Raw genomic sequence first — 20,129 nt, forward strand, 5'->3', positions numbered from 1 at the left:
AAGAAAGTAGAGGGTGGGTGGGCGGGGTTAGTATTTGCTAAAGTAAGTCTGACTTTGGCAAATGATATAACCTCTAATAAAATAGACAGTGGGTAGGCAAGGCTAGTTTTTGATAAAACAAGTCTGTTTTTGGCACTTTTGACGTTTTCCACCATTTTTCAACTATTTCCGAAAATCGGATGGAGACATTTTCTCGTAGTTTTCGATCTCCAGAAATACTTTTCGGCTTCGTTTATTATATAAGTTTTGTTATAAGTTTCCATTCTTACTCGACAGGAGAACATAAATAGCCCCACCCACCCACCCTGTCTCCTTCTCAGTGATTGATTGTATTGATCCGAACTAAATGAAATGAATGATTTTATACCGAACAGAAATATAATTAGTCGGCAGAATGACAAGAGAGAGGGTGGGCGGGCCTAGTACTTGCTGAGGTCAGACTGATTTTGGCAAATCACATACGCTCCAAGAAAGTAGAGGGTGGACGGGGCTAGTAATTGCTGAGATAAGTCTGACTTTGGCAAATTATATATCCTTTAAGAAAATAGACAGTGAGTAGGCAAGGCTAGTATTTGATAAAACAAGTCTGTTTTTGGCACTTTTGACGTTTTCAACCATTTTTCAACTATTTCCGAAAATCGGTTGAAGACATTGTCTTGTAGTTTTCGATCTCCAGAAATAATTTTCGGCTTCGTCTATTATATAAGTTTTGTTATAAGTTTCCACTCTCACTCGACAGAAGAACATAATTAGCCCCACCCACCCACCCCGTCTCCTTCTCGGTGATTGATTGATTTGATCCGAACTCAATGAAATGAATGATTTTATACTGAACAGAAATACAATTAGTCGCCAGAATGAGAAGAGGGAGGGTGGGCGGGCCTAGAACTTGCTGAGGTAAGACTGATTTTGGCAAATCACATACGCTCCAAGAAAGTAGAGGGTGGGTGGGCGGGGCTAGTATTTGTTAAGATAAGAGTAATTTTGGCAAATGATATATCCCCTAAGAAAATAGACAGTGAGTAGGCAAGGCTAATATTCGATAAAACAAGTCTGTTTTTGGCACTTTTGACGTTTTCCACCATTTTTCAACTATTTCCGAAAATCGGTTGAAGACATTTTCTTGTTGTTTTCGATCTCCAGAAATAATTTTCGGCATCGTTTATTATATAAGTTTTGTTATAAGTTTCCATTCTTACTCGACAGGAGAACATAAATAGCCCCACCCACCCACCCTGTCTCCTTCTCAGTGATTGATTGATTTGATCCGAACTAAATGAAATGAATGATTTTATACCGAACAGAAATATAATTAGTCGGCAGAATGACAAGAGAGAGGGTGGGCGGGCCTAGTACTTGCTGAGGTCAGACTGATTTTGGCAAATCACATACGCTCCAAGAAAGTAGAGGGTGGGTGGGCGGGGCTAGTATTTACTAAGTTAAGTCTGACTTTGGCAAACGATATATCCTCTAAGAAAATAGACAGTGAGTAGGCAAGGTTAGTATTTGATAAAACAAGTCTGTTTTTGGCACTTTTGACGTTTTCAACCATTTTTCAACTATTTCCGAAAATCGGTTGAAGACATTGTCTTGTAGTTTTCGATCTCCAGAAATAATTTTCGGCTTCGTCTATTATATAAGTTTTGTTATAAGTTTCCACTCTCACTCGACAGAAGAACATAATTAGCCCCACCCACCCACCCTGTCTTCTTCTCGGTGATTGATTGATTTGATCCGAACTCAATGAAATGAATGGTTTTATACTTAGCAGAAATAAAATTAGTCGCACGAATGAGAAGAGGGAGGGTGGGCGGGCCTAGTACTTGCTGAGGTAAGACTGATTTTGGCAAATCACATACGTTCCAAAAAAGTAGAGGGTGGGTGGGCGGGGCTAGTATTTGCTAAGATAAGTCTGATTTTGGCAAATGATATATCCTTTAAGAAAATAGACAGTGAGTAGGCAAGGCTAGTATTTGATAAAACAAGTCTGTTTTTGGCACTTTTGACGTTTTCCACCATTTTTCAACTATTTCCAAAAATCGGTTGAAGACATTGTCTTGTAGTTTTCGATCTCCAGAAATAATTTTCGGCTTCGTTTATTACATAAGTTTTTTTATAAATTTCCACTCCCTCTCGACAGAAGAACATAATTAGCCCCACCCACCCTCCCTGTCCCCCTCTCAGTGATTGATTGACTTGATTCGAACTAAATGAAATGAATGATTTTATACTGAACAGAAATAAAATTAGTCGCCAGAATGAGAAGAGGGAGGGTGGGCGGGCCTAGTACTTGCTGTGGTAAAACTGATTTTGGCAAATCACATACGTTCTAAGAAAGTAGAGGGTGGGTGGCCGGGGCTAGTATTTGCTAAGATAAGAGTGATTTTGGTAAATGATAGATCCTGTAAGAAAAGTGGGTAGGCGAGGTCAGTGTTTGTTAAAATAAGACTGATTTTGACACTTAATTTTAGTAAGTTTAAAAAATCGAAAAATTGAAAAATCAAGACTCTGAGACATCGAAAATTTGAAACATGAAAAACCTGAAAAATCGAAAAATTGAAAAATTGAAGAAGTGAAAAATCGAAACTTTGGGAAGATATGGAAAAATAAAAAAAAGATTACTTCAGAAATCAAAAAACTGAAAATTTAAAAACGCCAAAATTTGAAAAATTCAAAAATCGGAATATTTAGAAATCGTAAAATTGAAGAGGATAAAAACTGAGAAATTGTGTCATTGAAACATCGGAAAGTTGAAAAATCGAAAAATAACAAAATGCAGAAACCGAAAATTTAAAGAATGGAAAAATTGAAAATGTCCAAAATTGAAATATTGAAAAGGCAAAAAATCGAGAAATTGAAAAGCCAAATAATCTCAATAATGTATTTATAAACCACAAATTCAGGACTATAGAACTTTTTAACATTTAAATAACATGTGTTTCCAATAACTATAAATTGGAAAATGTTGATTTTTTCCAAAAATCTTGACATCTAGGGTAAAAATTCAACACGGATTCATAAACTGAGGATATAAAATTCAAATTACATCCACTACTGTAAAATTTGGAGATTACGTCATTTCATTGTTGGTGACAAATTTTGATGATACAATTTGAAATGTAAAGTCCGACCAGATGGTTGAAACGGGTTAGTTCTTCGTACAGATATGTATCCGATCAGCTCTAACGAAAGTCAGCTTATGGATAAATCGCTTAGAGTCGATATTGGCATGAGTGCGCTCTGGGCTGTAGATCAAACAAGTTCTCAGGCGACGACATGTCCATAATTAGAGTCTGCACTTTGTGTGCGCTGTTTTCTTTTTAAAGAACGTTTCTTTTTGTGGCATGTTATTTGTTTGTTACTAAGCGTTTCTGTAATCTGGCTCTTATTACATTTTTAAAACTAGATAATAAATTTGCGACTCTGTTCAAAGCGGCTTAAGATTTTTTCATACAACGTAGAATTTGAAAATTCATCAGTGGAAAGCGGATTTATAGGTTTAATGCTTTTTGTGAAAAATCTAAGCACTTCAAAACTTTTTTATATCTGTAAGTATGACACAATTTGGAGTCATTTGACACATTTTTTTTATGCTTATTTCCTTTTTTTTTCAATTTTATGCATATTAAAACTTATATGCCTATTTAATGCTTTTTTCGACGAATATGAGTTTTAATGCATATTTTGTTCAAATGCCGGCCTTGTCGGGATGACAAATACTTGTTAGTTAGCCGTATCGTATCGTATGCATTTTACCTGGACTTGACCATTGAAGTACACTTACTCAAGACCCTTTCTGTGAACAGGTTCCGGTCGTTTGGGTAATAAAATTTTATTATAGGATTGGAAAAATACTTCATAGATTTTATGACTTTAAATCCTTACTTCCATTGATAATGAATTAAAGCTTTTAACCAGATGTTCTTTTTCGGCATTTTGCGGCAAGACCGTTGAAGATTTTCTAGAAAAAAGGATTATTGTACGCAACTACCTACCTTAAAATTTTTCTAATGGAAACTTTCAAGTAAATGAACCGTTTATTTCACAACCATCAGCCTATCGCATCTGTCGTAGTACATTGTTATACGTGGTTCTCCCTTGTTACATGTTGAGTTCTTTTTGGTAATATTACTGATATTTTAAAAGAATGCCGGAAGTAAAATCGACGCCGGATGAGTGGATAAGGGATTTTCCAGAATTAAAATTAGAAAACAACAAAATATTCTGCAGAGCTTGTGTGAAAACCGTAAGCCCACTAATTTTTTTTATCTATTTTCCTTTGTTAATCCTGTATATGTACGTTGTTTTAGATTCAAAGTGATCAAAAATATAACGTGACGCAACATGTCAGAACGACTCTTCATGTAGAAAGGAAGAAAATGTTTGAAGTTTCTAAAATTAAACAGCAGACCATACATGAATCTGTTGCATCTACTTCCACAAAAGATGAGCAGTTTCAGTTTAATTTCGATTTATGTAAAATGATGATCCAGTCCAATATACCTTTAAAAAAAATGGAGAAAGGCCCTCTTCAAGAATTCCTTGAAAAACACTGCAATCGACACATTCCGGTACTCTCCGAAAAAATTATGTAGGCCCAGTGTTTCAGCAAGTTTACAACGAAATTAAACATCGCATTGGAGATAATTATTTATGGTTCGCTGTCGATGAAACAACCGATAGTTGTGGAAGATACGTGGCAAGTTTAATTGTTGGTATCTTAAATGAAAATTTCCCTAGTCGAGGGTATGTAGTAAGTTTGAAAATGTTAGATAAAACAAATGACAATACGATTACCAGATTTGTAAATGACAGTCTTACGTCACTATTTTTGCCAAATAAAATTTTATTGATGATCTCGGATGCAACTCGTTATATGTTGAAACCAGGGAATAATCTAAAATTATTGTACCCCAATTTAATTCACTCTACTTGCATTGCCCACGGTTTAAACAGAGTGGCTGAAGGAATACGTTTGCAGTTTCCTACTGTTAATAAATTAGTGGCAAATGGTAAAAAAATTTTTGTTAAAGCCCCACTGAGAGTACAACATTTTAAGGAAAAATTTCCAAACATACCATTGCCCCCAGAGCCGATTATAACGAGGTGGGGAACATGGTTACAGACCACATTTTATTATGACAAATATATCAAAGAATTTGAGGAAGTAGTTACGGAATTTAGCGAAGATTCTTCTCAATCGATTAAAGATTGCATAAATATTTTGGAAAACAAAGATTTGCGACAAGATCTAGCTTTTCTAAGAAGCAATTATCAATTCGTATGTGAGGTAATAGAAAAGTTAGAAAAACCCAACATGTTGTTGGTAGATGCCATAAACTTAGTGAAAGAATTTAAACAACAAGCAAACGCAGTAAGGGGTGATATTGGTACTAGAGTATCTCAAAAACTTGATGAAGTGTTAAATAAAAATGCAGGTTTCGTGTTCTTTCCGACCTTGCTCGTGTTTTACAAGGCCAGAAGGTAGAAAATTTGGAGTTAGATTCAACATTAGTTGCAAAATTCAAATTTGCGCCAACAACGAGTGTGGATGTTGAACGCACATTCTCCAATTTTAAACACATTTTAAATGATCGGCGAAACAATTTTACAGTGGACAACTTGGAACATATTACAAGCATAAATTGTTTTAAAACAAACTGAAATACTTGTGTAAAATATAAAGTCTAGTTTATTGTAATAATATTTTATCCAAAGTTCTAAAAAGTGTTCTTTGATTTGTAATATGATTATGTTTTTAATGCTTTTTTGCTTAAAATAAAACTTTTTTATTGAAAATGTTGTGCTTATTTAAGCGCTTATTCTTAATTTCTTTGTGCTTATAAATCCGCTCTCTATTCATCAGACAAAACTGTTGAACTTCCTTGTCCACTTTGTTTACAAAAATAATTTGCACATTGAGAATGAATTGTTTGCAAATTATGCCAAATTTCTCTGCATCTATATGCGCATATTTACTTGTTTGTTTCTGCCTATAATTCCGACCTTTACAAATGAGTAGGTACTTGTGTAAACATTGGATCTGTTCGATTATTCTTGGGACAAATCGGTGGTGTGCGTGTGTGAATACCAAATTTGCACATGATTGCTATTGGATAATAATCATTTAATTCTTAAGGTGTCAAGCGCGGTGATCGATGACGTTGCAAAATTTACAATGCATGGGAATTAAAAACCGGAGGAAGCCAACAATCACGTGGCTTGCGGTCATTTCGTGGCCGTTATCTGATAGACTCAGGGATTATCCACAATTGAACTTGTCGTGACGTGGTTAAGTTAAGTTACAACGGTGCTAAAGACGGTGGAAGCGCTTTTGGCGCAGTCGGTAGGATGCGAATGTGTTTTTTCAGGTGATTAAGCAAGTTATAACAAAGCCAATATAGGAATCGTGCTTACTGGCTGCAATAGTTTGCGTCGAGTGATTCCAACAAAGACTTTGAAGTGGCGCTGGATTGTTCCTCCAGTCTGGAAATTACGCCGGGACTGGATACCTGAGATTGCTCTTGATTAATGTAAATAACGTTGTTTGTTGCAAACGGATCGAACACAATACAAATATCTTTTTAAGCACGACTTTTCGTGCCGTTTCGCACTAAAGCGATTACATTAACCCTGCCGTGAGGGGTTTTTTACAATCGAAATACGACCGATCGATTCGGACCGCGTGACGGAGTAAACACGTGGAAATTTTTATTTCATCCATGACGACAATCTTACATCAGTAAACAATCACAAAGTTGTGACGGTTCAATTTTATTTAAAGTTTGGAAGTTTGGGTGGGAGGGGCGACCTCGACACGTAAAACGCATCAGCAACAGGAACGGTCGTGGAAATAATTATCCTGGATGAGTTTGCCACACAGATGTCATGTGCAACATCGCCGACTCGTGATGGGCTAATTGATTGATACGGGACGGATTTTGGGCTAAAAAAACAAATAACGAGGCAAGTTTTAGGAAAATAAATTTAAACATTATTTTATTATTTTATTTTATAATTTAACATTTATTATTCGTCAAAAAATAATTCGATTCTTTGAAATATTGGCAACATTTTTGCGGTGTTTGTTTGTTTGTATAAAGGAAAAGTCAAATTTATCAATTTTTCGGTTTTTCAATTTTCCTACTTTTGAATTTTTCGATTTTTTGATTTGGGTTACTCGAGTTTCCAATTTTTATTTTTTTGATTTTTCGATTTGCAATTTTTCGTTTCGCTTTTTTATTTTCTTTACTTTAATAATTTTTTGTTTTTTCAACTTCAGTTTATTCAATTTTTCGATTTTTCAATGTTGTAATTTTATAATTTTTCAATTTTGGTTTTCGGGTCTCCGATTTGCAATTTTTCGATTTTCAATTTTACAATAATTACATTTTGCCGTTTTTCGATTTGTAGTTTCACGAGTTTTTCGTATGTAAATTGCCATTTTTTCGATTTCAAATATTTCACTGTGGTTCGTCTTATTTTTTCAATTTTTCCATTTTTCAATGTTTTAGATTTATAAGTTTTCGTTTTTCAAAATAACAATTGTCCACAAAATTTAATAAATCCAAAAAAGTACAAAAAGTTTATAATTATCCAAAAACGCCAGGAAATTCTAAAAAAGCCAAACAAACCTAAAAAAAAAGTAAAAAACACGAACATTAAAAAAAAATACAAAAAATAGCAAATAAAAAAAATCCAAAGTAAAAAAAAATCAAAGAATTTACAAAATCCAAGAAACTCAAAAACTCAAGAAATCCAATAATTCCAGAAATCCAGAAAATAAAGCAATAATAATTTTTCAAAAAGTAGAAAAAAATTAATAATCCCAAAAATTCCAAAAACTTGAATAATAAAACTAAAAAGTTCAAAAAATTCAAGACAACACAAACAAGTCCAAAAAAACACAAGGAATCCAAAAAATCCGCAAAAAAAGTTAAAAACCCAAAAAAATAAGAAAATCCGAAATGCAAATAATCCAAAAAACCAAGAAATGCAAGAAACTTAAAAAACTCAAGATCTACAATAATAATCCAAAAATCCAAGCAATTCAAAAAAAATCGAAAAATCCAAAAAGCGCACGAAACTCTAGAAATCCAATAATTCTAAATATCCAAGAAATCAAGAAATTTACGAAATCCAAGAAACTCAAAAACGCAAGAAATTCAATAACTTCAGAAATCCAAAAAATCCAAAACAATCCAAACAATTCCAAAAAACCAAGCAACGCAAGAAACTCAAGATATCCAATAATCCAAAAAATCAGAAATGTTCAAAAATTCCAAAAAATCAAAAAAATAAACAATTTAGAATGCCCAATAAATCTATAAATTCAGGAAACTCAAGAAATCCAATAATTGTCAAAATAAAAAGTCGAAAATTTCCCAAAAATTCAAGCCATCCAAAAATCGAGAATATGCCAAAAACTCCGAAAAATTCAAATTCAGAAAATAAAAAATAAAGCAATAATACTCAAAAAGTCGAAAAAATTCTAAAAATTTCCAAAACTTGAACAATAATCAAAAAAAGTCAAAACAATCCATACAAGCCTAAAAATACGATGAATCCAAAAATCCCCAAAAAAAAATTTAGAATCCAAAAAATCCAAAAAAAAAAAAACAAGAAATGCAAGAAACACGATAAACTCAAGATATACAATAATCCAAAAAATCGGAAATGTACAAAAATTAAAAAAACCCAAAAAACCCAAGAAACTCAAGAAATCCAAAAATCCAAGTTATCAAGTAATTTACAAAATTGAAGTAACTCGAAAAGGCAAGAAATTCTATAACTCCAGAAATCCAAAAATTGAAAATATCCCAAAAATCTAAAAAATTAAAAAAAATTGGAAACAATCCAAACAAATCCAACAACCCAAAAAATTTAAATATTTTTTAAAAAATATAAAAAGTAAAAAAAATCCAAAATCGGAAAAACCCAAGCAATGCAAGAAACCCAAGAAACTCAGATATCCAGTAATCCAAAAAATCAGGACTGTTGAAAAATTCCAAAAAATCCAAAACATTAAAGAATTTAAAATATCCAATAGCTCTATAAATTCAGGAAACTCGAAAAACCCAAGAAATCCAATAATTGTGAAAATCAAAAAAATTCGAAAATTTCCCCATAATCCAAGCCTTCCAAAAAAATCCGAAAAATCCGAAAAACGCAAGAAACTCAAGAAATGCAATAATTCCAAAAATCCAAGAAATCAAGGAATTTACAAAATCCAAGAAATCAAGGAATTTACAAAATCCAAGAAACTGAAGAAACTCAAAAACTGAAAAAATGCAATAATTCCAGAAATCCAAAAAATCGAGAATATGCCAAAAAATCCGAAAAATTCAAATTCAGAAAATAAAAAATAAAGCAATAATAATTACTCAAAAAGTCGAAAAAATTTAATAATTCCAAAAATTTCAAAAACTTGAATAATATTCGAAAAAATTCAAAACAATCCAAACAAGCCAAAAAATACAATGAATCCAAAAATTCCACAAAAAATTTAAAATCCAAAAAATAAAGAAAAGCCGAAATCCAAAAAAATCGGAAACGTACAAAAATTTCAGAAAATCTAAAAGACCCAAGAAATTCAAGAAATCCAATAATTCCAAAAATCCAAGTAATTTACAAAATTCAAGAAACTCGAAAAGGCAAGAAATTCATTAACTCCAGAAATCCAAAAAGTTGAAAATATCCCAAAAATTCAAAAAATTAAAAAACATCCGAAACATTCCAATCAAATCCGAAAAATTGGAATTGTCAAAAAATACCAAAAAATCAAAAAATCAAAGAATTTACAGATTAAACCTATAAAATCAGGAAAATCAAGAAAACCCAAGAAATCCAATAATTGTCAAAATCCAAAAAATGAAAAATTTCCCAAAAATTCGAACAATCCAAAAAAATCCAAAAATTAAAAAAAAACGCAAGAAACTCAAGAAATCCTGAAAGTCGAGAATATCCCAAAAAATCCAAAATCAAAAAATAAACATCAAGCAATGATAAAAAAATTTAATGAACCCAAAAATACCAAAAAATTGAAACATAAGGCAACAAAATCCAAATAAAATTCAAAAAACATTTAAAAATCCAAACCATTTCAAACAATTTCAAGAAACCCAAAAATCCAAAAAAATAAAAAATCAAAAAATTAAAAATCCAAACAATCTAGAACAATCGGAAAAATACAAGAAACCTAAGAAATCCAAGAAACCCAGGCAACTTAAGATATCCAGTAAACCGAAAATTCGTAAATATTCAAAAAAATCAAAAAAATACAAAAAACAAAGAAATTTTGCTGTTTTGGATTTTTCATTTCAATTTTCAATTTTTTAGTCATTCAATTTTTTCTTTTTGTCAATTTTAGATTTTTCCGTTTCATTATTTTTCAGTTCATTTCTTCAGTTGTCTAGTTTTCATTTTAAGTATGCAAAAAAAAATAATAATTTTTACATATTTCCTCAAATTTTCGATTTGCAATTTTTTGTTTCGATTTTTTTTTCTTTGTTTTTACAATTTTCCGTTTCTTCAATATTCCGATTTTATTAGTCCTAGTTTTTTCTATTTCAATTTTTTCAATTATTCATTTCTTTTCTATTACTTCAATTTTACGAGTTTTCATTGTTAAATTTCTCAGTTCTTCGATTTTCCAAATTTTGCATTTTTCAATTTTAGACTTTGCAAGTTTTCGAACTGCAATATCACGAATTTTCGATTTTTGATTTTTCAATATTGCATTTCTTCAATTTTAGGATTTTACAATTTTTCAATTATTGAATTTTAAAACTTTTTCATAAATCGAATATTTCAATCAACTTTTCCACTTTTAATTTTTCGATTTTTAATTTTTCAATTTTACAGTTTTTCGACTTCACAATTTTTCAAGTTTACATTATTTGGGTTTTCCAAGTTTTCTATTCGCAAATTTGTTTCGAATTTTAGTTTTTCGATTTTTAATTTTTCAACTTTCGATTTTTCGACTTTTCGAATCAAAAAATAGCAAAAATTGAAAAATCGTAAATGAAAAAACGAAAAAGTATAAAATAAAAACTGAAAAATATAAAAATCGAAAACTTGACAAATTGAAGAAATAAAAAAAAATGGAAAAATTCAAAATTGAGAAACTCAAAAATCGAGACAATTCAAAACCGAAGAAACGAAATATATATTAAAAATTCAAGAAATCGAAAAATCGGATAATTGGAAATACAAAAATCACAAAATTGAAACAAAAAATTGGAAAATCGATGAAGTGAAAAATCAAAGATCAAAAATTTCAAAAATTGAATAAACCAAAAAAAAACACGAAAAATTAAAAACTGAGAAACTGAAAAATCGAAAAATGGAAAATTGTAACATCGAATCACCAACATATTTTGCACATTTTGAGTAGAATTTATTCGGAAAAATTTGGAGATGTCTACTCTAAAGCCATCCAGACTTAAAACTTAGCTAAGATAAGACTGATTTTGGATAATGACATACCCTTTCAGAAAAGAGAGGGTGGGTGGGCTGGGCTAGTACTTGCTAAGATAAGACTGATTTTGGCAGACGACATACTTCTAAAAAAAATAGACGGTGGGTGGGCGGGGCTAAAACTTGCAAAGATATGAACAATATTAACTTGAACTAAGAAGGGGTGGGTGGGCGGGGCTACTGCTTGCTCATAAAACTAGAAAAAAGCTAAATTAAGCCCCGCCCCCCTCCTTCTCCGTTTCACTGATTTGTTTTATTTAGTGTAAAATAGAAATTGAAAAATAACCGTGTTATTTTTTAATTTCAAAATTTTCTGGGAAAATGGCGTCAGCCGTTTCTGATTTAATCAATAAAATAAATTGACTCATGAATGCAATGATAAATCTCAAGTAAAAACTCATCACATTTTGCAAATTTTGGGTAAAATTTACTCGGCAAAATTTTGTAGATTATCTGTTTAATAAAAATGCGGTACGGCAGACAGACAGACGGACAGACAGACGGACAGACAGACGGACAGACAGACGGACAGACAGACGGACAGACAGACGGACATTTTGCTTTTTCGTTAAAACTTTTTGTTTGGTGGTATTGCATTCTACCTCAATATTAATTCCAACTAGTGCAACACATGAGTTCGGTGATCTCCATTATAAAGTTCTGTTTCATCACTAATTAAAATTGGTTTATTGGTGCTTTAATGGGGCCGGAATAATGTAGAACGATGTTCGCGTAGTTGATTTTGTGTTAACGGTGAAATCTAACTTCCGTCGAATCAAATTATATTTATAATTCAGAGTTTTCGTTGCTTCTATTTTTGTTTTCAGTCGTTTGCATTATACATCGTAATTGATTCAGCTGCCTTCCAAAGCTAAAATTAAGACAGAACTGGAGTTTAATCGGACAGCGTTTTTGGCGCAGCAAGTAGGATTAATTTTAAATAATTGTGTCTTTACTTTAAACGTATAAAATTCCAAGCAAATCGTTTGTTAAATCTCGTTTCCGTGAAAGTCGACATGCACGACTCATACGCGACCCCGAAACCCCGAAACCGACCCAATTTTAAGAAACAAATTAATTTCCCTAATTAAAACACCTCCAGTTGTGTCTAAACAATATCCAGCAACAACAATACAAATTGCGAAAACGCAAATCATCCCCGCCTGAGGCCACATCCCGGGCAAATGCACAAACTCCACCCTCCTTATCCGAGGTCAATAATATCGGGGGTTAGGAATTACCACCTGTACTCCCTAAAACTCGCCAAGATTACGAAATCCATATTTCCAGCCGTTTTATAGAATTAAGTTCGTCTCTAGGACACCTCCGAGCATGCAAATAATTTGCAAAGGTTCAACCCTTGTAAGCGAATTTATGCGTTTGATAATTATGCGGACCTCCAGGACTACCAGGCGTCGGCTTTATAAATTCACGTACTTGCAATTTCCACAATCTAACCTTCATAAATAAGGGCGATTTTTAGTGGAGAGATTTCGTAATTTTAGATACGTCGTGTGATTGCGGTGAGAAATCTGTAACATTTTTCAAATGGTGGCGCTGCGGTACGATGACGTCATTAATTTTTTGCACGGAATGAGTACATAAATTTTGCTGTGTTTATTAAAATTTTACTAACGAGTTGTTAAATTTATTTTCTGTGTTGATTAAAAAATATCCAGGATCGTTTTACAGGAATCTGGACGGCAGTTTTCAAACTTGTTTCAATTTAAATTTCGCTGAATACATCGCTCACTGCACGTAACTTTTATCCAGAGCTTTTGCAAATCGCTTTAAATTCAAAGGACGAGTTTTATTTAAAATGCGCGTATTACAGACAAATCTTTTACACGAGAGACGAGACGGATGACCTTTTAGTTTGTTCTTTGAGATGTTCCGGCGTTACTTAAAGGCTACATAAGAGTTAAAATAGTTTGAAATGTTATTGTCGATCGGAATAATTTCGGCTAAAAGTTTTTGTAATAAATATTTAATATATGAAAACCTGAGTCGCTTGTTATCCTGTCGTAAACAGAAATTGGGGGTGATAAAAGAGTGTTGAAATTTTATTAACCTAGAAAAATAACACTAGTTGAACTCTCAGTCAGCGGAAATACGTAAATCAATATAACGTGTTTTATGACAAAAATCAAGGCGGATTCATAATCCCCAAGTATATAGTATGAAATCAAATTGTTAATTATTTAAAGAAAGGAAACTTAAACGCGGACGTTAAAAGAAGCTAAAATAACTGTACGACTCTCCATTAGATATGTGATATCCGGAAATGAGATAAAACTTAAATAAGAGTCTGAACATCTGAGCTGATTGCTTTGAAAATGAGATCCTGAAATGAATTTATCGTCAGACAGAAAGGAAAAAGCTGAATTATATCGCACGCTTTTAGCCCGTTTTTGCGTAAAATGTTCTTGCTGTCGCAGATAGAGAATACGCTATTTCACGGAATACGAAAACGCGGGTTTCTAAAAAATTAATTACAATAACTTTAGTCTAGGGATAATAGGAGGTCGATTCAAATATCTTTAGCTCTCGAAGTTTTCTAAATTCAAAATTAGGGCAGGGACACCTTTCTTCCAGGCATTATCCCTTTTCTAGCCTGGATTAGGCAAGAGTGACGCAGGACTTATTTGATTTCGGCACTTAATCCCGGAGTCGCTGCGGCGGGATTCAGGGAATGTGTCCAACTCTGGGCCAAGAAGTTATAGCAGTAATCTATTTTTTTTTGCAATTTTTTGTTTTCTCTATTTTTACGATTTTTCGGTTTTCAAATGTTGCTGTTTTTCATTTTTGTGTTTCTTCAATTTTATGATTTTTCACTTTTAGATTTTCAGTTTCAATAGTTTTCAGTTTTTCATTTTTCAATTCTTACTATTTGCAATTTTATCCTATTTTTAATTTTTCGATGTTTCACTGTGACTGATTTTCGACGTTAAATTTTTGACGATTCCATAATTTTATGATTACACAAATTTTAGGTTTTCCAATTTTCAAGTTTCTGGATTTTTAGCTTCCCAAGTTCTTCGGTTTGCAATTTTTCGGTTTTGGAATTTTTCGTTTTTTTAATTTTTCAGTTTAGTTTTTCGATTTTTTAATTTTCGATTGTTCAAATTGTAAAATTGAAAAATTGGAAATTAATGAACTCGGAAAATCGGATAATTGCAAAATTGAACAATTGAGGAATTGAAAAATTAATCTTTCAGTGTTACAGTTTTTCAAATTCACAATTTTCCGATTTTACAATTTTTGGAAATTTTGGATATCGGAAAATCGGATAATTGGAAATCCAAAAATGGCAAAATTGAAAAATTAAAAAATTGAAAAATTGAAGAATTGAAAAATCAATTTTTCAGTTCAATTTTTTACGACTTTACAATTTTTCGATTTTGCAGTTTTTGGTGTTTTCCGATTTGTTTTTTCTTCTTTCCAATTTTTCGACTCATTAATTTTTTTCAATTTTTAACTTTCGCGATTTTTAGTTTTTTGGTGCTTCGATTTTTCAATTGTTCGTTTTTTTGGTTCTTTGATTTTCAATTTTTCAATTTTCCACTTTTTACAGTTTTTCATTTCGTCAATTTTCAGTCGTTCGACGTTTTACTTTTTTATTATTCGATTTTTCAATTTTTTTTGTTTTTCAACTTTCAATTTTTTCTAATTTTCAACTTTTGAAATAAAAAAAATTGTAAAACTGAAAGATCAAAAATGGAAAAACGAAATAGTGTAAACTGTTAATTTTGAAAAATCTTAAAATTGGAAATCAAGAACTTTTCGTGTTTTCGGTTTCTGGATTTCCGAATTTTTGCCGATGAGTCAAAAAAAGGAAAAACTATAAAATGAAACTGAAGGTTTCAAGAAACGAAAAATTTATAAATCGAAAAATTAAAAATTGAGAAACTTAAAAATCGAAAAACTGCAAAATCGATAAAACGAAATATGTATAATCCAAAAATTGCAAAACTGAACAATTAAAAAATTAAAAAATTCAATCTTGTCGTTTTTCGATTTCACAATTTTTCGATTTTACAATTTTTCATTTCGTTAGTTTTTCAGTTGTTATTACATTTCCATTTTACAATTTTTCCGATTTTTTTATTTTTCAATTTTCCGAAATGTTCAAGTTTTCGAATAAAAAAAAATCGTGTTTTGGCTTTCTGGATTTTCCAATGTTTGCCAATTTTTTTTTCGACTTTCAGTTTTGTGGTTTTCCAACTTTTCGAAATAAGAAAATGGAAAATGGCAAAACTGAAAAAATAAAAAATGAAAAAACGAAAAAGTATAAAAATATAAAAATTAGAAATCAAGAACTTAAAAAATCGAAAAATTGGAAATTAAAGAATCGGAAAATCGGATAATTGAAACTCTAAATATTGCGAAATTTAAAAATAAAAAAAATTGAGGAATTCACAATTTTTCGATTTTACAATTTTTGGAATTTTACAATTTTTCTGTACGATATGTTTTTTATTCTTTCCAATTTTTCGATTCATTATTTTTTTAGACTTTTAAGTTTCTAGAATTTTAATTTTTTGGTGCTTCAATTTTTCGTTTTTCTAGTTTTTTCCGATTTTTAGATTTGCAATTTTTAATGTATCGTTTTTTTTGTTTTTCGTTTTTTTTGTTCTTTGATTTTCAATCTTTCGATTTTTCACCTTTCCGATTTTTTTTGTTTTTCAACTTTCAATTTTCTCAAATTCTCAACTTTTCGAATAAAAATTTCAAAATTGTAAAATTGAAAATTCAAAAACGGAAAAACGAAATAGTGCAAACCGTTAATTTTGAAAAATTTAAAAATTGGGAATCAAGAACTTTGAAACCGTTCCAATTTTTCGTGTTTTCGCTTTCTGGATTTTCGAATTTTTGGCGATTTTTTAATTTTTCGATTTTTAATTTTTTGATTATCAGTGTTTCGTTTTTTTTACGTTTCAAATTAAGAAAATGGAAAAATTGCAACATTGTAAAACTTAAAAAACCAAAAATGAAAAAACGAAAAAGTATAAAATGAAACTTTGAAAATTTTGAAGGAACGAAAAATTCAAAAATCGAAAAACTACAAAATCGAAAAAATTAAATACGTATTGTAAAATCGAAAAATTGAAAATTAAAGAGATCGGAAAATTGGATAATTGGAAATCTAAAAATTGCAAAGTTTAACAATTAAAAAATTGAAATATTCAATCTTTCCAGTTTTTCGATTCATTATTTTTTTCGATTTTTAAGTTTCTCGAATTTTAGTTTTTTCCGATATTTAGTTTTGCAATTTTTAGTGTTTGATTTTTCAATTTTTCGTTTCTTCAATTTTTCAGTTAGCCACTTTTCCGATTTTACAGTTTTTCAGTTGTAACTAGATTTTTATTTTCCCATTTTTTTAGATTTTTTTGTTTTTCAATTCAAGTTTTCGAATAAAAAAAAAATCGTGTTTTCGCCAATTTTTTTGTATTTTTCGACTTTCAGTATTTTGGTTTTTCAACTTTTGGAATCAAGAAAATGGAAAAATGGCAGAACTGAAAAAATTAAAAAAAATTACGAAAAAGTATAAAAATCTAAAAATTTGAAATCAAGAACTTGAAAAATCGAAGACTTAAAAATTGAGAGACTTAAAAATCGAAAAATTGGAAATTATCAAAATCGGAAAATGGGATAATTGGAAATCCAAAAATTGCAAAATTTCAAAATTAAAGAATTGAGGAATTGAATTAAAATTTTTCAATTTTACAATATTTGGAGTTTTTAAATTTTTCTGTACGATTTGTTTATCTGTCTTTTCAATATTGCGATTGACTAATTTTTTCGATTTCTAAGTTTCTCAATTTTTAGTTTTGAAATTTTTAATGTTTGGATTTTTCAATTTTTCAATTTTCCACCTTTTCAATTTTACAATTTTTCATTTTGTCAGTTTTCAGTTCTTATTAGACTTCCATTTTCCGATTTTCAATTTTTTGATTTTCAGTTTTTCGGTTTTTCAACTTTCCGAATCAAGAAAATGGAAAAATTGCATAATTGTAAAACTAAAAAAATCAAAAATTAAAAAACGAAAAAGTATAAAATTCTAAAAATTAGAAGTCAAGAACTTGAAAAATGAAAGAAACGAATAGTTGAAAAATAGAAAAATTTAAAATTAAGAAACTTAAAAATCGAAGAAGTGCAAAATCGGAAAAACGGATAATTTGAAATCCAAATTGCAACATTACAAAATTTAAAAATCTGAATATCGAGGAATTGAAAAATCAAGGGGTGAAAACTTGAAAAACTGAATAAATGTAAAAAATATAAAATCGCGAAAATGAAAAGTAACAATCAAAAACTTCAAAAATCAAGGAAACGAAAAATTGACAAAGCGAAAAATTAAAAAGTGAGAAACTGAAAAATCGATAAATGAAAAATTGTAACATCAAAAAATTACAAAATTGAAAACTGCAAGTCGAAAAATTGAAGAAACGAAATATTGGGAAGTGGAAAAATAGAGGAATTAAAGAAAATGAAAAAAACGAAAAATTCTATGTTAAAATCGAGAAAACGAAAAGTGGAAATCAAGACCTTGAAAAAACGAAAAATTGAAAAATTAAAGAATTGAAAACTGAGAAACCGAAAAACCGAAAAACGAAAAATTGTAAATCGAAAAAGTGAAGAAACGAAACATTGACGAATAGAACAATTGAAAAAGCGAAGAAAACAAAAAACGAAAAATTGTGACATGAAGAAATTATAAAATCAAAGGAAACGGAAAAAACAGCAATTATGGCATCAAAAAATTAGTCGAAAGTAAATTGACAAATCGAAAAATTAAAAAGTGAGGAACTGAAAAATCGAAAAATGAAAAATTGTAACATCAAAAAATTACAAAATTGAAAACTGCAAATCGAAAAAGTGAAGAAACGAAATATTGAGAAGTGGAAAAATAGACAAATTAAAGAAAATGAAGAAAACGAAAAATTCTATCATAAAATCGAGAAAACGAAAAGTGGAAATCAAGACCTTGAAAAAACGAAAAATTGAAATATTATAGAATTAAAAATTGAGAAACCGAAAAATCGAAAAACGAAAAATTGCAAATCGAAAAAGTGAAGAAACGAAACATTGACGAATAGAACAATTGAAAAAGCGAAGAAAAGCAAAAACGAAAAATTGTGACGTGAAGAAATTATAAAATCAAAGGAAACGGAAAAAACAAAAAATCATGGCATCAAAAAATTGGTCGAAACTAAGTTGACAAATCAAAAAATTAGAAAGTGAGAAACTGAAAAACGAAAAATGAAAAATTGTAACACCAAAAAATTACAAAATTGAAAATTGCAAATCGAAAAAGCGAGAAACGAAATATTGGGAAGTGGATAAATAGAGAAATTAAAGAAAATGAAAAAAACGAAAAGTAAAAATCAAGACCTTGAAAAAACGAAAAATTGAAATATCAAACAATTAAAAATTGAGAAACCGAAAAACCGAAAAACGAAAAATTGTAATATCTAGAAATTGCAAATCGAAAATGTGAAGAAACGAAACATTGACGAATAGAACATTTGAAAAACGGAGGAAAACAAAAAAACGAAACATTCTGACATGAGGAAATGATAGAATCAAAGGAAACGGAAAAAATAAAATTATAGCATCAAAAAATTGATTGAAAGTAATAAATCCAGATTTTTCGAAAATTATAAGATTTAATTATATGCGACGTCATCGACATTTTTTCAAGGACACATACATCAATTTGAAATTTTCGCGAAAATTGAGTCAGTCTTTCTTCATTTCAGTTTTACAAGCAAATTCAGAAATCGGAAGTCCAGGAGTATGTTATTTTGTAAAATTTCAATAGTATTTACCACGCAAAGGTTTGAGGTGATGTTATTAACCTGTTGGTGATGATGATTATACAAATTTGACAACAAGCAGCCCAGTAGTATCATAGGTTATGTGTGTAACAAGTGTTGAAGCAGGTGGCAGACAGGCGGAAACGGAGGACCTATTTTTCCATTTTCTAAGAAAGTGGGATTAAGGAAAATATAAGAAATAGTCCAGGAGTTAAAATAAGTTGGTAATATGTTCACTAGTTGACCAACTAACCACTCATAGTATTTTTGGTAACGAAAACGTGTTTCCCGCTTTACGTTTTTGAACGATTAATCCTCATTCGTCGAACCAATACCGGCACAAACCCTGCATTCCGCCAGCCCGCCGCAGCGTGCCAAGCCGGCATTCCCGTCACAAAAGTGATTATTCCACTCGCCGCCCCCGAGCGTTTGTTATTACATCCATCCAACTATCGCCGCCAATGACCGCTCCGAAAATAGCCCGCGGCGGACGCGCTCGGCCGCTCCGCATTACATCAGCCAGCGTGATTTTTCGCCGCGGGCCTCGGCCTCCGGAGGCTCCGGCGCGGGAAACCCGGAGCACTAACCTGTGACGCTCAGCAGCGACATCATGCAAGGCGGCCGAACTCCCGGACCTCCTCCGGGGTATCCCTTCTGGTCCGCACTCACTATCACTGGCCCTCCGAGGGCCCGTCTTCGTGGACGCGGCGGCTCATGACCGGTAACACAGCACGTCACATGCCAGCAGCCTGCGAGCAACTGCCCGAACCGCCATCATGCCCGCGAGAGCGCGCGCCGCGGCGCGGCGGCGCTGTGACGTCATCGCTATGG

General features: G+C 31.3%; 1 protein-coding gene across 1 annotated transcript in view; it reads right to left on the bottom strand.

Moving 5' to 3' along the window:
* The window catches only part of LOC135129756 (protein unc-13 homolog A-like), a 217,625-nt gene extending 197,504 nt beyond the window's left edge, over nt 1-20,121 (bottom strand). The window contains exons 1-2 of the mRNA XM_064057004.1: nt 20,079-20,121; nt 19,886-20,047 (exon numbers count right to left, since the gene is read on the bottom strand). Coding sequence (XP_063913074.1) covers nt 19,886-20,047; nt 20,079-20,121 — 205 coding nt within the window. The remainder of the gene's footprint in view (nt 1-19,885; nt 20,048-20,078) is intronic.
* Between the last annotated feature and the right edge of the window lie 8 nt (nt 20,122-20,129).

This window comes from Zophobas morio, unplaced genomic scaffold (assembly GCF_036711695.1).
Source record: "Zophobas morio isolate AGI-343-1 ecotype UQ-CSIRO unplaced genomic scaffold, CSIRO_AGI_Zmor_V1 ptg000016l, whole genome shotgun sequence".
In the NCBI taxonomy this organism is placed as follows: domain Eukaryota; kingdom Metazoa; phylum Arthropoda; class Insecta; order Coleoptera; family Tenebrionidae; genus Zophobas; species Zophobas morio.